This window comes from Lathamus discolor, chromosome Z (assembly GCF_037157495.1).
Source record: "Lathamus discolor isolate bLatDis1 chromosome Z, bLatDis1.hap1, whole genome shotgun sequence".
Lineage (NCBI taxonomy): Eukaryota > Metazoa > Chordata > Aves > Psittaciformes > Psittacidae > Lathamus > Lathamus discolor.
In genome coordinates this window covers 50,916,755-50,930,564 of record NC_088909.1, presented here as the reverse complement: position 1 = coordinate 50,930,564, position 13,810 = coordinate 50,916,755, and the positions used below count along the sequence as shown (strand labels likewise).

The window sequence follows — 13,810 nt, the reverse complement described above, 5'->3', positions numbered from 1 at the left end:
TAATAGTCAAAGAACTTGTAGAGCCATAGAATCATAGAATGGTTTGGGTTGGAAAGGACTTTAAGACCATCTAGTTTCAACCCCCCCTGCCACAGGCAGAGACCATCTTGCCCTTCTTTACAGTAATTTCACCTACACAAACCTTTGCTATTTCACATCCTTCAAGTTTCTAAAGAATTTCCAGGGGCCCTAGGTAATTTATTTCATTAGGAACTGCAGCAACTGTTTGTTGGCATTAGTGTACAGCTGAGCATAAACCACTCAGACACATAGGCATATACAGCACCTTAAGATACCGAAGATAAGACCAATGAAAATACTTCGATCTTAAAGCAGAATTTTTTTGTTAATTTTAAGATTCCTCTGCTCTGAAAGCACAAAAAGAACAAGTTGATCCAAGGTAACAAAACTTTACAGCATTCAGAATACTTGACATTTTGGTGCCAAGAGGAATTCTCAATTCTACTTTTATCAAGATAAATCTTCCACATAAGGTTATTTCTTGTTATAATTAGCTCTGAAATACCTACTTAGCTACTTCTTCAAAAAGCCTTTATATGACAAGTTGTCATTATTACTGAAATCTCTTATCCCTTTTAAATTTTGATGGAAATTAATGAAATTTTGTACAGGTCTGCATGCTGGAAACAAGCCCCTTCAAAGGAGGCAGCAGAAGAAAACCTATGCTGCAATTCTGATACGCATTACAGGTATTTAAAACTCTCTAATACGGAAGATGCCCCAGAGGAAACACCATTATTTCACAGCAAGTTCCAGGGCCAGCAGAACAATATAATTTAGAAAATCCAAACCTAAAACCATGCATAACTGCTGAGTCTGGCTGGAGATCATTTAGTCAACAGCTCCTACATAAAGCAGCATCACCCAAGAGCAGGTTGTTCAGGGCTGTGTCCTCTTAAGTTCTGAACTTCTCCAAGGATAGAGTCTCCACAACTTCTCCAGCAAAATTCTTCCAGTGTTTTATCATCTCAGTAAAAAAAGATTTTTCCTGTGTGTCCTGAGTTCAGCTGTAACAGTTACTCTCCTCCTTCCTAGTAGCTAGTACAGCGCTGTGCTTTGGCTTTAGTTTGAGAACAATGCTGATAACACACCAGTGCTTTAGTTGTTGCTAAATAACGCTTATCGCAATCAAGGACTTTTCAGTCTCTCATGCTCTGCCAGTGAGGAGGAGCACGGCAAGCTGGGAGGAAGCAGAGACACGACACCTGACCCAAACTAGCTGAAGGGGTATTCCATACCACAGCACATCATGCCCAGTATATAAACTGGGGGGAGTTACCCAGAAGGCCCAGATCACTGTGTAGGTCATACCTGGTATCGACTGGCAGGTGGTGAGCAATTGCATTGTGCATCACTGCTGGTTATTGTTTTTTTTTTTCCTTTCCCCTTTTTATTCCCTTTATTATTGTTATTCTTGGTAGTAGCAGCAGTGGTTTTGTGTTATACCTTAGTTACTAGACAGCTCTTATCTCAACCTGTGGGGTTTACATTATTTTGATTCTTCTCGCAATCCCTGCAGGGGCTGGGGGTAAAGAAGTGGGGGAGTGAGCAAGCAGCTGCATGGTTCTGAGTTACCAGCTGGGCTTAAACCACGACACTAGGTTTAAATGGAGTTTCACGTATTTTGATTTGTGTCCATTTTCTCTTGTATTTTAACTGTATTTTTGTTTCTTTTTTTTTTTTTAACTAAAAGTGAATTAAATGTAGCCATCTCTTAGACAGCACCATACATTAGAACCACCACATGTAAAGATTTAAAAGTATGAAAAATGCCACAAGCTTGTACTTGACCAAACCTCCCATGGACCGAGTTAAAGCTGCAACAAAAAGCTTCCAACTTTCAACTGCAATACAACCCACTCATGTAAAAGCCATTTGCTGAATTTAACAAAGGCTCTGTTGACTCCCAAGTCAAACTGCAATTTAAGGGACTTATCAAGGAACTAACTGGGACACATTACTTGTGAAACAACTGAGCTACAGAAGAGGTTATGTATAAAACCCATACCTCTACGATGTGGTAGTTCAAGGGGATCTTGTTATTGCCTGGATAGCTCAACAGCTGTGCAGCACTGCAAAACCATAGATACTAAGTTAGCTCAGAACATAACACAACACAGCAATGTGATGTAAAGATGAAGTAACAAAGTTACACAAAATGCATAATTCTGGGCAAAAGGTGAGACAAAAGCAGCACAAATTCAAATCTTTCTGAAGTCTATTCATCAATCTACAGAACACTTAAAAGCAACATAAGAACACTGCAAGCAGCACAATGAGCATCGCCTGAAGTATGATTTGTAATGATGTATTTTATCTCTATGCAGTTACATCACTTGAACACTGTTCTGCTATGCAAAATAGTTTTGCATTGTCATGGTGATCTGCAATTATGACATGGATATATTAAGAGGAAAATTAAAACAAACCCCAAACAACCGATGCTCTGAATGACTTGAAAGCACAATTAAGCTAATAGATTATAAAAGAAACTCACAGGCTTCAAGTGATTCACCTTTCTAATCAGCTCATTATCACCTATCATTATTACAAAGCAAACAAATGTTACTTCCTTGACTTTACTGCTACCTCTGGCAAATCTTCTTCTAAATTTCTACTCTCTTCTGAGAACTAACAAAGGCTATCCCAGTAACTTCAACAATACTCAAATTTCTCATTTCTGCCAAATCAGCCAACTGTAACAAAAAACCTACCATATGCCATGAGCAAAATCATTGTTTCTGCCCATTTTTCGGTCATACTTCAAGAAGTTTGGTGTTTTTTATTTGGAAGCATGACCCTGCCAACTACCCGTGGCAAACCACCTCAGTTACTGATTACTTAAACTAGATATTGCTGAGGCAGAAATGAAGTGCCCTGACCACTCCCTGACACGGCTGAATTTAAACTAATGAAATCTGCTGGTCCTGCAATGACTCCCTAGAGAGCGCTCAATTATGTCTGCTGTGTAACCCCAAACTGATGAATGCAAGAGGAAGAGTAGGAAGCAGAAGTGTGTTCATAAACACCAGTGCGGTCAGCTGCAAGGCACCACCTCAAGGCTTGCTGTGCCCCAACAGATGAGCTGGTTCACAATTCCATGAAGCATAATACAGCCACACTCTCCATAGTGCTCCCATGAATAAGGTTTGTCTGCGTATTTTTTTCAGCACAACCTGTATTATCAAGGAGCCCCTTCTCAAGCAGCCACTGTCATCATACAAACTTTCCATTATCTGGATATTACTGGATATTCCAGATAACATTTTTAATATAGTTAAATGCAGTAAATCAAGATTCATCAAATGTTCTAGAAAATGTTTACTCTTGAGCCCCTGTCTAACCAGTACAGGATTCTGCATATCCCTGATGGCACCAAATCCATGGCAGCATATGAAAAGTGTCAAGGCTCCACAGTGCTAAGCTGTTCTTACCAAGTCTTTCTCTCTTTCCAGTGGGATTTGATGATGCAGTGAAGGTTCTCTTCTATCACAAATCGTTCAACAGAGTGGCTGCCAGGCATGACAGGGCCCTGGTAAGAAAGAATTAAAACTCAAGGAAGATCACTGCAAATACAGCGGTACTACAGGTAGCAATATATCCTACATACATCTAAAAGTATTAAAAATAGCCCAACTTCCAGATAAATACAGTGAGGTCTCAGCTGAGGACTGAAAAGCTGCTGTGACACAGTTCTACACAAACCTCAGATTGTTGTTTAAAACAAAATGACTACTAGGACTCATTACAAAAAGGAATGTGTCAAAATTAGAGAACATAAGTGCAGGGATAATCCACTCTTTCCTTTGCTCTGTGGAGCTATCAGGGAGACTACCACAATGCAGCCTGGAAAAAAAAACAAAATCAGAGTTGAGTATGATGACAAAATAAAGCCAGGAATGGCCAGAACAGAGTGGAAAGAATAAACAGTCATGGTTTTGTTAATTGCAAAAAAAAACAGCAAACAAAAAAAACCACAAAAAAACAGGGGCAAATAAATGAAGGTAAAAGGCAACAGACTTAAAGTGAGGTATAAAAGCACTCAGGGAAAGTAGCATATATTCTTTTCCTGTCCCTATACACTTCTGTCTATATATCTGCTGCTGACCATTGCTGGAGACAGACTGCCAAGATAGACAGATCTTTCACTCAGCCTGATTTAAGCACTCCTTTGTTCCACAATATGCATCAACAAATTTTAACAGATGAGTAAACAGCAATCTTTAAACATTACAATAAATACCTAGCCTGGAAAAGACAGCAACTTGTATGGAAGGAAAGTCTCACTCAATAGTTTTACTACAGACATTAGAGAATTCTAAATGAAAGCATCAAAACACCCCACTCCCTAAATTCTGCTCCTCACAGATTGACTTTGCACAGTAACTTGGTCTCTTAGTTCACTTCTGCAGAAGTATCAAAGCAGAACAGCTGCATGTCTTCAAACAACTCACTATCCTGGGAGATAGGACATCACATTTTGACCAATACTGGCCTAGGAACCTGACTGTGAGATCCACTCACCAACCCCACAGCAATCATATACCTCAGGGTCATCTGTGTAGTCAAACATTCTAAAAATAACCCTTGGCATGGGATACACTGAATCTTCGGTGTGAGGCGGAGGGGTAAATGGAGGCAGATTGTGCTGTAGCGCTTCACAAAGAATACTGTCAAAAGCCAAGTAGGGCCTCAGAATGTGTCGCTCTTGCCAGCGGTCTTTTTTCAACTTCTGGATCTGAGACCAAAGGCAGTCTAAATACTGAAGGAGAAAAGTGAGAAACATCAGATGTGACAAATTGTGTAACCAAGCTGGAGCCCCATGAACTACCAGAAACGTGTTTCTTAAATTCATATTCTATTCAGAAAAAAACTCAAGTCTTAAACTGCTGATTCAGTAAACCAAGAATAATTTAAGAACTCTAAACACTAGAGCTGCTTCTAGTTCCACACAACCACTGGCAGGTTTTTAAATACTAAGCACTCAGGAGTCCTAGGATGATGGCCATCCTTTGAATCTGCCAGTGGAACTGTAGCAGTGAACATCACTTCAATCACTGCTCATTGGTGGTATTAAAACAGACATAATACCAACATTTACATTGGAAAGTTATTCCATAGGACTGCCATGCTTTTCCCAGAACAAACAAAACTATCAGCATATTCAAGCCACATCTAATGCTATCAAATAGGAAATATATTTGCCATGGTTTTCAACACAATTCTGAGTCCCTGCATTCTCCCAGAGATGGCACAGACACCTGTGAAAACTGGCAATGGTCTTGCTCTGTTTAATTACTCTCTCGCTAAAAGCAGTCCAAGACCACTGGAGGCCTGTGGCCTTACTGAACACACGTTTCAAGCTATAACTGACGCAAGAACTGCTTTGCATTTACTGGAATTGTTGCTCTACAAGATGGGAACAAAACTAGTCACAACTGGCACCTAAAGTGAACCGTCATGCTTGCAGTACTCTGGGTAACACATGGTCTCAAATGCACTCTGCTTATCTCTCCTCTACTAAACCAAATAAGGAAATTCAGATACTGGGCAGGCAGAATACCCATGTTGACAAATCAGTCAAAATCAGACAGCCTATCTCCCCAAATTATGATTAACAAGACAATTGTTAAGACTGTGATTTAATGTGAACAGCGAACAAGACGTAAAAGGGCTATGTTCCAAAACTTCCAGATCGGTTTAGATCTCACTTTGCAACTAAGTTCGTCCTCAAACTTAGGGGAAAGAAAAAAAAAACCCAGGAATATCTGAAAAGGCAAATTCCTCCCCAGGCTAGCTAGATGCCATCTCTCCCCTCCAGTTTTTTTGGCTCAGTTGTGAACAGTGGTACAGTGACTACTGCACACAGTTTCTATGTGTTTGTTTAGCACTTCCCAGAGCTGAGAAACCAAAGCCACTACAAAGCTTTCTTTCTTGAAGAGGGAGAACACTGAGGGATAAGTAAGGAATTACATTTTGCTTCTCACAAAGGTCCTTTTAACATGAAGCCCTGTATCTGCAGTTCCAAAACAAACAGTACAGTCTACAACCATTCCTCATGTCATAAGATTTCCTCAAGGGTCTTTCACCAAACAACAAAGTACTCACCCCATACAACCTTATATTTAGACCCAAAAGTTAAAAGAGAATTTCTCATGTAGGACTTCTTTTTAATTTCATGATAAAAGAACATCTTAACAAAAACTTTCAAATTTCCATAAAGAATATAAAGTCCACTCACCTCCTCTTGTGGATGTGGCTTATCAGCAGTCCAAACTTGCAGCATGGGTACGTGAGTCTTCAGCCGGCGCCTGTTTACACAGGAAAGAAAAACCTGACTTTTAATAACTTTTAAGAGACTAATTTAGGGCAGCTTTTTCTTCTTTACTACAAGCATACTACTATTTGATCTCTTTAGATGATGCAGACTACAGCATAAAAAAAACAGGTCTGCGACTACTTAAGATATATCTATTATCGTATCTTGACAGCCATGTTAAACTGAAGCATCTAGATAGAAAGCAGTCACACTGCAGAGCACTGATGGAACAACCTATCTGTATTCACAGCACACTTAACAACTGCACCTTCTCCAGCATGAGCAGAACAAGCCCTTCAACATACCCTAGAACTAGACAAGTCAATAACACTTTCCAAAACTCTCTCCACCTATTCTATTTTCAAGGGCTTTTACCCCCACAGGATGGTTCAGTCCTAAGACTTTAGAATACTTTAAAGTGAGCAATAATCAAACCTATTAATCCCTAATTGAATAGATACCACTAAGAGTATTTTTAATGGATTACAACTTACTTCAAATAGCTTTCAGTCTGAGACAGGAGACGATCCATTTCAGCATCCTTTTTCTCATATAACTCCTTTCCAACCCATGGCAAAGATGACAGAAATGCAAATACATACCAGTCACATCGTACCTACAGGGAAGAAATATACTGAAATCTAAGTAGACAAGAAAGTTCCTAAAGTTTTTGAACATAGACCCTATTTTAATTTAAATTATAAATTAGCAAAATTATTATTTTGGGGGATGTAAACACCAAAAGTTAAAGACTAGATTGACAAGCCACGAAAAAAAAAATTCTTGCTTGAAATGTATCACTTTTAACTTGGACAGTGACAAACAGACTTAAATAACAGAATCACTTTCACAGTCCTTCTGCAGATTGTTGATACAGCAGAACAAACCAGGCACTATGCACTTGCCAAAGTAAAGTAAAATATATCCACTTCAGCTACCTCAGTATAAAAAGATGGCATTTTCTTGGTGTATGCTTGTTTTTTTTCAAACTGCCACAGGCTACTTTCACTCACATTAAGGAAACCACACATGACAGTCCATTTAGTTGGCTCTAAAGCTTCCCTGTTCTAAGCATAAATACAGGAGTAGTGGTACAGAACAACAGCGAAAACAGCACTAGAAAAGGCTATAGATCTTCGGCTTACTTGGGGTACATCTTCCTCCTGTGTCACACTCACAAAGTTCTCAAACATAGCCACCATTGAAGGTGCAGCTATTACATGACAGTTCACAAGATCAGATAGAAAACGAACCTAAAAAGGACAAGAAAAAAAAGGTTTAAATGAATGCTTTTTAAATTGACCACACATGAACAAATAAGCATTACTTTAATAACTAAAACTAATCATCACTATAAGCACGATATTCATTCAGTACTAAAAAGGGAGAAATACTGCACACTGGTAGAGATCCACTTTCCAAACCTGGGAAACAAGTGTCGCAAGTGCTGCCTAACATGTTAGTTATAAAGCCTGTAGTCTGTTTCCTTGCATTAACACTGCAAGGATAATATTTCTAATTAAGGAAGGGTGGGAAACACCAGTATGGATTCAAAGACATGTGAACTGATACTACAGAAAAAACCCTTGTGCTTCTATCTACACTAAAAGTACAGAAGTGGGTGGAAAAAACTTCCTAAAAGCTGAAGATGGGCTGATCCATTGCTTCATGAGTCCAGATGTGCACCAGGAAACAGCAGTGCCAAATCTGTATGCAATTACAAATGATTAATTTCTGTAATTATTTATTCATAAATACTTACTTATACAGAGAACTTATCTAAAAACTGCTGGCTTTTTCAGGTTTCAGAAATGTGACAGGCTGATTGCATGCTGGGAATCAAATGGCCTTATTCGCCCAGGGAAGAAAGAAATCTCCATGACAGGAAAATACCTTTGATTTGGCTGCACTCTAGTAAGAAATGCAGACTGACAAAAATGGGAATTTAAGTAGAAAACACCTGGTGAAAAGCAGGTGCCTTTTTTTCTTTTTGCCTCTCCCCTCTGTTTTGATTTATATTCTGCCTTCAGACTTAAAACAAGGCGCTAGTAGGACCCAAGCTTTCCCAGTATCACCACAGCCTTAACAGACAACATAGGCTGAAATCTGAGCAATTAAAATACTGCACATTGCTTCTTGAAGGCTCTTTTAACGGTACATTCATCAAAAGTACTCCAAAAAACCAACAGAGGTGTTTTGATCTGAAGGCAGATCATTGGGAAGAAGTCTTGGGAAAGTAATTTGGGCTAAGCAGACAGCTCAGTACTCAAACAGCAACTGTAGCAGAGAAAAGCAAAAAAACTCCAGATATTCATTGCTGTGAAGAGCCTTTGAAAAGTCTTTGACAAAGCCGAGGAAAGATTTCCACTGCCACTCCCTTAGCTGTTACTCTCAAAAGTCATGTGTATGTAAGCGTGACCAAAGGTGAAACTAAAGACAAGGGACAGCACACTCAAGAGTTCTACTGAGGATTTTATTAGCAAAAGCATCCCACAGCTGAAAAGCATTCTCTTGACAAAATACACTGGGGCGGTTGGCATTGGGCTTCCAAATCAGACACCTCTGAAGCCTTAATACATTTTTACAAACAAAATCTGTAAGCAGCAAGAGCTGCAAAAATGGTTTCAAAGACAGACAGCACTTAAAACTGCCTGCTTGATCTCCATCCCTCCCTAGTAGACTGAAAACACAGGCCTGATGAGAGCCATCAGAAACAGCTTTTAAGAACCAGACTGTTCTTTTTTTTATTATTATTTTATATTTTTCCCCCAAGGGAGCCAGAAGATCATACACCTCTGAACACAACAGAAGTGCACGACTTTCGTCTGTCTTTTACATGACTGTAGGACAGTCAGTTTACTGCAGATTTAATTCATCATTGGGAAAATACACCATTGGAAGTCAATTTTGCAACTGTAACATGATTTCTCTCCCCTGAGGAAATAAATACTGCTCACATAATACACATTTCCTCTTGGTATATCTACAGTGCAGTGCCAGTTGATGCCAAAAGGGGCTGTAATACACACTGACAGGCCCAGCTCTTTCAGAACAAAAAGATGAAAGAAATCATGAAAGTAGTAAGAGAGAAAAAAGGAAAAATGCAAAACAATCAAAGAAACAAAAAAAACACTTACTAAATGCACAGCCTGGTTATACATATTGACTTTCAGACATTCTTTAAGCTGACGAATCATGGCTTCTACAAACTCTCCACCAAAATTGTAGTTCCTGGCATTCAGCAACCCAACCAGAGTCGTGTAAACAGTAAGCTTTTCTGGTAACAGACGTGCGCTGACACAGAAAGAAAAAGACACGGTGTTAGTTTTTTCATCACATTATTTGACATCTTTGAATCTGCGTACTTTAAGTTCAAAGAAGTCAAGCGCAAGATCCTACACGTGGGTCAGAGCAATCCCAGGCACAGCTACAGGTTGGGTGGAGAAGAGATTCAGAGCAGCCCTGCAGAGAAGGACATGGGGGTGTTGGCTGATGAGAAACTGAACATGAGCTGGCTTAAGTGTGCACTCACAGCCCAGAAAGCCAACCATATCCTGGGCTGCATCAAAAGGAGCATGACCAGCAGGTCGAAGGAGGTGATCCTGCCCCTCTACTCTGCTCTTGTGAGACCTCACTTGGAGTATTGTGTGCAGTTCTGGTGTCCTCAACATAAAAAGGACATGGAACTGCTGGAACAAGTCCAGAGGAGGGCCACGAGGATGATCAGGGGACTGGAGCACCTCCCGTATGAAGACAGGCTGAGAAAGTTGGGGCTGTTCAGCCTGGAGAAGAGAAGGCTGCGTGGAGACCTCATAGCAGCCTTCCAGTACCTGAAGGGGGCCTGTAAGGATGCTGGGGAGGGACTCTTCACCAGGGACTGTAGTGACAGGACAAGGGGTAACGGGTTAAAACTTAAACAGGGGAAGTTTAGATTGGATATAAGGAAGAAATTCTTTACTGTAAGGGTCGTGAGGCACTGGAATGGGTTGACCATGGAAGCTGTGAATGCGCCATCCCTGGAGGACAGGTTGGACAGAGCTTTGCGTGACACGGTTTAGTGTGAGGTGTTCCTGCCCATGCCAGGATGACCTTAAGGTCCTTTCCAACCCAAACCACTCTGTGATTCTATTCTATGATTTGTAATAGAGCTGAACTAACACAGTACTGTTTTAAATCATTTTAGGGAGACAGCAGTACCAGTAGGAAACCCAGTAATATCTTCTGCTAGAAAAACAAAAACAAACCAAATAAGGAAAAATAGGGTATTTTTTTTTGTGGTAGAAGCCAGACTGACAAGGAACCAAAGGAATGGTTAAATTTTGCGAATAAATTCAATATTCAGCACCTCATCTCCCCAACCCCCAGCCAGAAAAAATCCCATCTACAATGCAAACGCAGTGAATCAAATATAGGTAACATTTCTAGATTACAAGGCAGCTTGTATTAACTTTGCTGAAAAAATCTGCAATAAGGAGTTTTAGTGATATGAAGGAAATATTAAAAATGTGTAAACTATTTAAGGAAAAAAGAATTCCCTAAGTGGGGGAATGAAGCCTGTGCTGCATTGGAGGGGGTGTGGGGTGTACTTCAGTCAGAAAGCAATTGCATTTCTGTTGGTAAGTCTTAATGAAATTGAACAGCAAGACAGTTACAGCAAGACAGTTGCTGTAACTGTAGTGGCCAAAACTGTCAAAATTTTAAGGAAAATCCCTAGGTCATAATAAATGACAGCATAACTAGCATCCGAAATAAAGAATTTACTTTGCAGGAGAGGAGAGCAAAGAATGTGTTAGTTCACACAGCATATACATATATACACCAAAAGCATATACACACACAGGCACAAAGATGGTCAGAGAGCTGGAGCACCTCTGCTATGAAGGCAGGCTGAGAGATCTGGGACTGTTTAACCTGGAGAAGAGAAGGCTCCAGGGAGACCTTAGGGCAGCTACCAGTACCTAAATGGGGACTACAAGAGATCTGGAGATGGACTTTTTACAAGAGCCTGGAGTGATAGGACATGAGGGAATGCCTTTAAGCTGAAAAAGGATAGATTTAAAACAGATATGAAGAAGAAATTCCTCCCTGCGAGGGTGCTGAGGCACTGGCACAGGGTGCCCAGAGAAGCTGTGGCTGCCTCATCCCTGGCAGTGTTCAAGGCCGGGTTGGATGGGGCTTGGAGCAACCTGGTCTAGTGGAAGGTGTCCCTGCCTGTGGCAGGGGGTTGGAACTGGATGAGCTTTAAAGTCCCTTCCAACCCAAACCATTCTACAATTCTACTAAGTTAAACGTGCCTCATGAGGAAGTTAAGAAAAAAATTGCTAATGTGATCTTAAAGTTCTGCCCTGTGGTTAATATTTTACAGACAATTTTTTTTGCTAACTACATTAATTTAGAAGTGGCAGGTGCCACTTTCAAGTACATTTAAGGTATTTGCTTTTTATTTATACCTAACCGCTGTGTATTTCAGAGGGTTGACCAAACAGTAACTGACAGAACTTAGGCAAGGATGTAAAAAGTTGCTTTAAGTCTGTAATTTAGAAACACAATTATACAGCATCAGCAAATTACACAAAAGGTGCACACATTTTAGACTACTAATTTTGATTCCGAGTTTCTTAAGTCAAGCTAACTGATTTTAAGCACAGCATAGGAAAGGCCAGGTCCTGCTATAAACACTTAATATTCCACTGCCATTTCTGCATGCATATAAGCTAAACCTGAAATTTCAGAAGTGTCTTACTGTAACAAGAAAAACCCCCATACTATTGGTGTTATATTACACATTGCTACAAAATAGATTTAAAGAATGTACAAAACCATAGCACAGGATAGGGCTGGACCACTCTCCCCTTTTCACCACACCACTCCTTCACACCTCTCTTCCCTACTACCTGCACAATCCCTCCCTCAGACACCACTCAGTGACTCCGACACAGGGCACCTCTGCTCCTGCACTTTGCTAGGGAGGAAGGAAAGCTGTCAGCTGCCAGAGAGCCTGCTTTCAGCTCTTTGTGTTCCCAGCTCCCCCCCCGAGCCAGTGGGCTCATAAGACAAGATCATCTCAATGCCAGAGAAGAGGAACAGGCAAGGAAAATAGCATAGATAAGACCAAGTAAGTGTTAGCAGCAACAGCTTTGGTGTTCTTATGCATTTCATTGGGAAACAGAATATTGCCCAGCACCACTGCACTCTCACTGCTACTGAAGAGCAGCTCTAAATTTCCTCTACCTGCTTTCAGCCTTTGTACACATTTCAAGTCAAAATGATGCAAAGAGGTATTTTCTTCAATTACATCTGCTACATAATAAACCCTTTTCCTCTATTTCTACAAACTCTACCTTATATAACACTCAAGAACTGAAGCCGTTCCTGGCATTTAAACGACCTTAAACACTCAAACTTACGCACAGAGAAAAAAAGCACCTCCCACATGCCCAGACCCTGCATACGTACACAGTACATAGTATTCTTAGTATCTTGCTTTTGTAATTTGGCAGATCAGCTTCCAAAACACCAGCTAGACCCTCCAAGTTGCTCTCCAAAGATGAATTACTCTAAAATAATAAAATAAAAAATATTAAAACGAATTTTCATCATCCCCCAGGCAATAAAAAAACCAGCCCCTGACTCGCACGTGGAAAACAAGGGAGCTGAGCAAGAGCATCCTTTTATGTCACCTTTTTCAGAGCGACGATTCAGTTCTGTTAGCAGGGAAGAACTGTGCTGGTGCGCCGGAAAGAAGGAACAGCCACTCCCGTGACGAGCTGCACCCGATCACCCAGCTCCCCACGCTCCCAGTGCGCTCCCGGGATTCAAGATCTAACAATACCTTAGGGTCACCACGGTAAGGTGACCGAGACTCAATGCACACACAATACAGCACGAAACAAAGCACTTTTGCCGTTTGTTTTTCAGCACTCCATCATTTTTGTCATCATGCATTTAATGCCCTTTGTACTGGCCGCAGATCCCGCCAGCGCTTGAACCGCGAAGTGCATGCAGTCCAAGTTTAACTCCTCCATGTCTCTGGTACGCTAGAAGGAGCACCAGTATACCGCAGGCGAGAAACAGTAACTATTCGCTGGCTTTTTATCGCTGTTCGGCAGATAAGACTACTGAAGCGTCCGCTTTAACGCACGCTTTTGCAAGAGCCGATAACGTTCCACCGATTTTATAAGACAATTCTTTCAATTCGGGGCGGTGAGTACTCAAACCGCTCGCACGGAACACACGGGGCGGAGGGGGAGAAGAACAGGCACACAGCATGACGACTACGACACACCACCAGCAGCACCTCCCCGCCAAAACACCCGCCCGAAAGCCTCTTTAACTCTGCCTGCCTCCTGGCCCCTACCCAGCCCACCTACCTTCTCCCCGACCCTGCAGATGAGTGACTCGAGCCTCTCCTCGATCTCTGATGGCTCAGACGTCCTCCGCCTTTTGTGCGGCTGCCCTGCTCCAATACAC

At 41.1% G+C, this 13,810-nt stretch overlaps 1 protein-coding gene across 2 annotated transcripts in view; it reads right to left on the bottom strand.

Moving 5' to 3' along the window:
* The window catches only part of NCBP1 (nuclear cap binding protein subunit 1), a 34,705-nt gene that overhangs the window by 20,356 nt on the left and 539 nt on the right, over positions 1–13,810 (bottom strand). The window contains exons 2-10 of one of the 2 annotated variants that reach the window (XM_065663470.1): positions 13,711–13,796; positions 12,797–12,897; positions 9,478–9,634; positions 7,486–7,593; positions 6,835–6,956; positions 6,263–6,332; positions 4,568–4,783; positions 3,456–3,553; positions 2,030–2,093 (exon numbers count right to left, since the gene is read on the bottom strand). In XM_065663470.1, coding sequence (XP_065519542.1) covers positions 2,030–2,093; positions 3,456–3,553; positions 4,568–4,783; positions 6,263–6,332; positions 6,835–6,956; positions 7,486–7,593; positions 9,478–9,634; positions 12,797–12,897; positions 13,711–13,796 — 1,022 coding nt within the window. The remainder of the gene's footprint in view (positions 1–2,029; positions 2,094–3,455; positions 3,554–4,567; positions 4,784–6,262; positions 6,333–6,834; positions 6,957–7,485; positions 7,594–9,477; positions 9,635–12,796; positions 12,898–13,710; positions 13,797–13,810) is intronic. The other variant, XM_065663471.1, reaches the window with a different exon arrangement.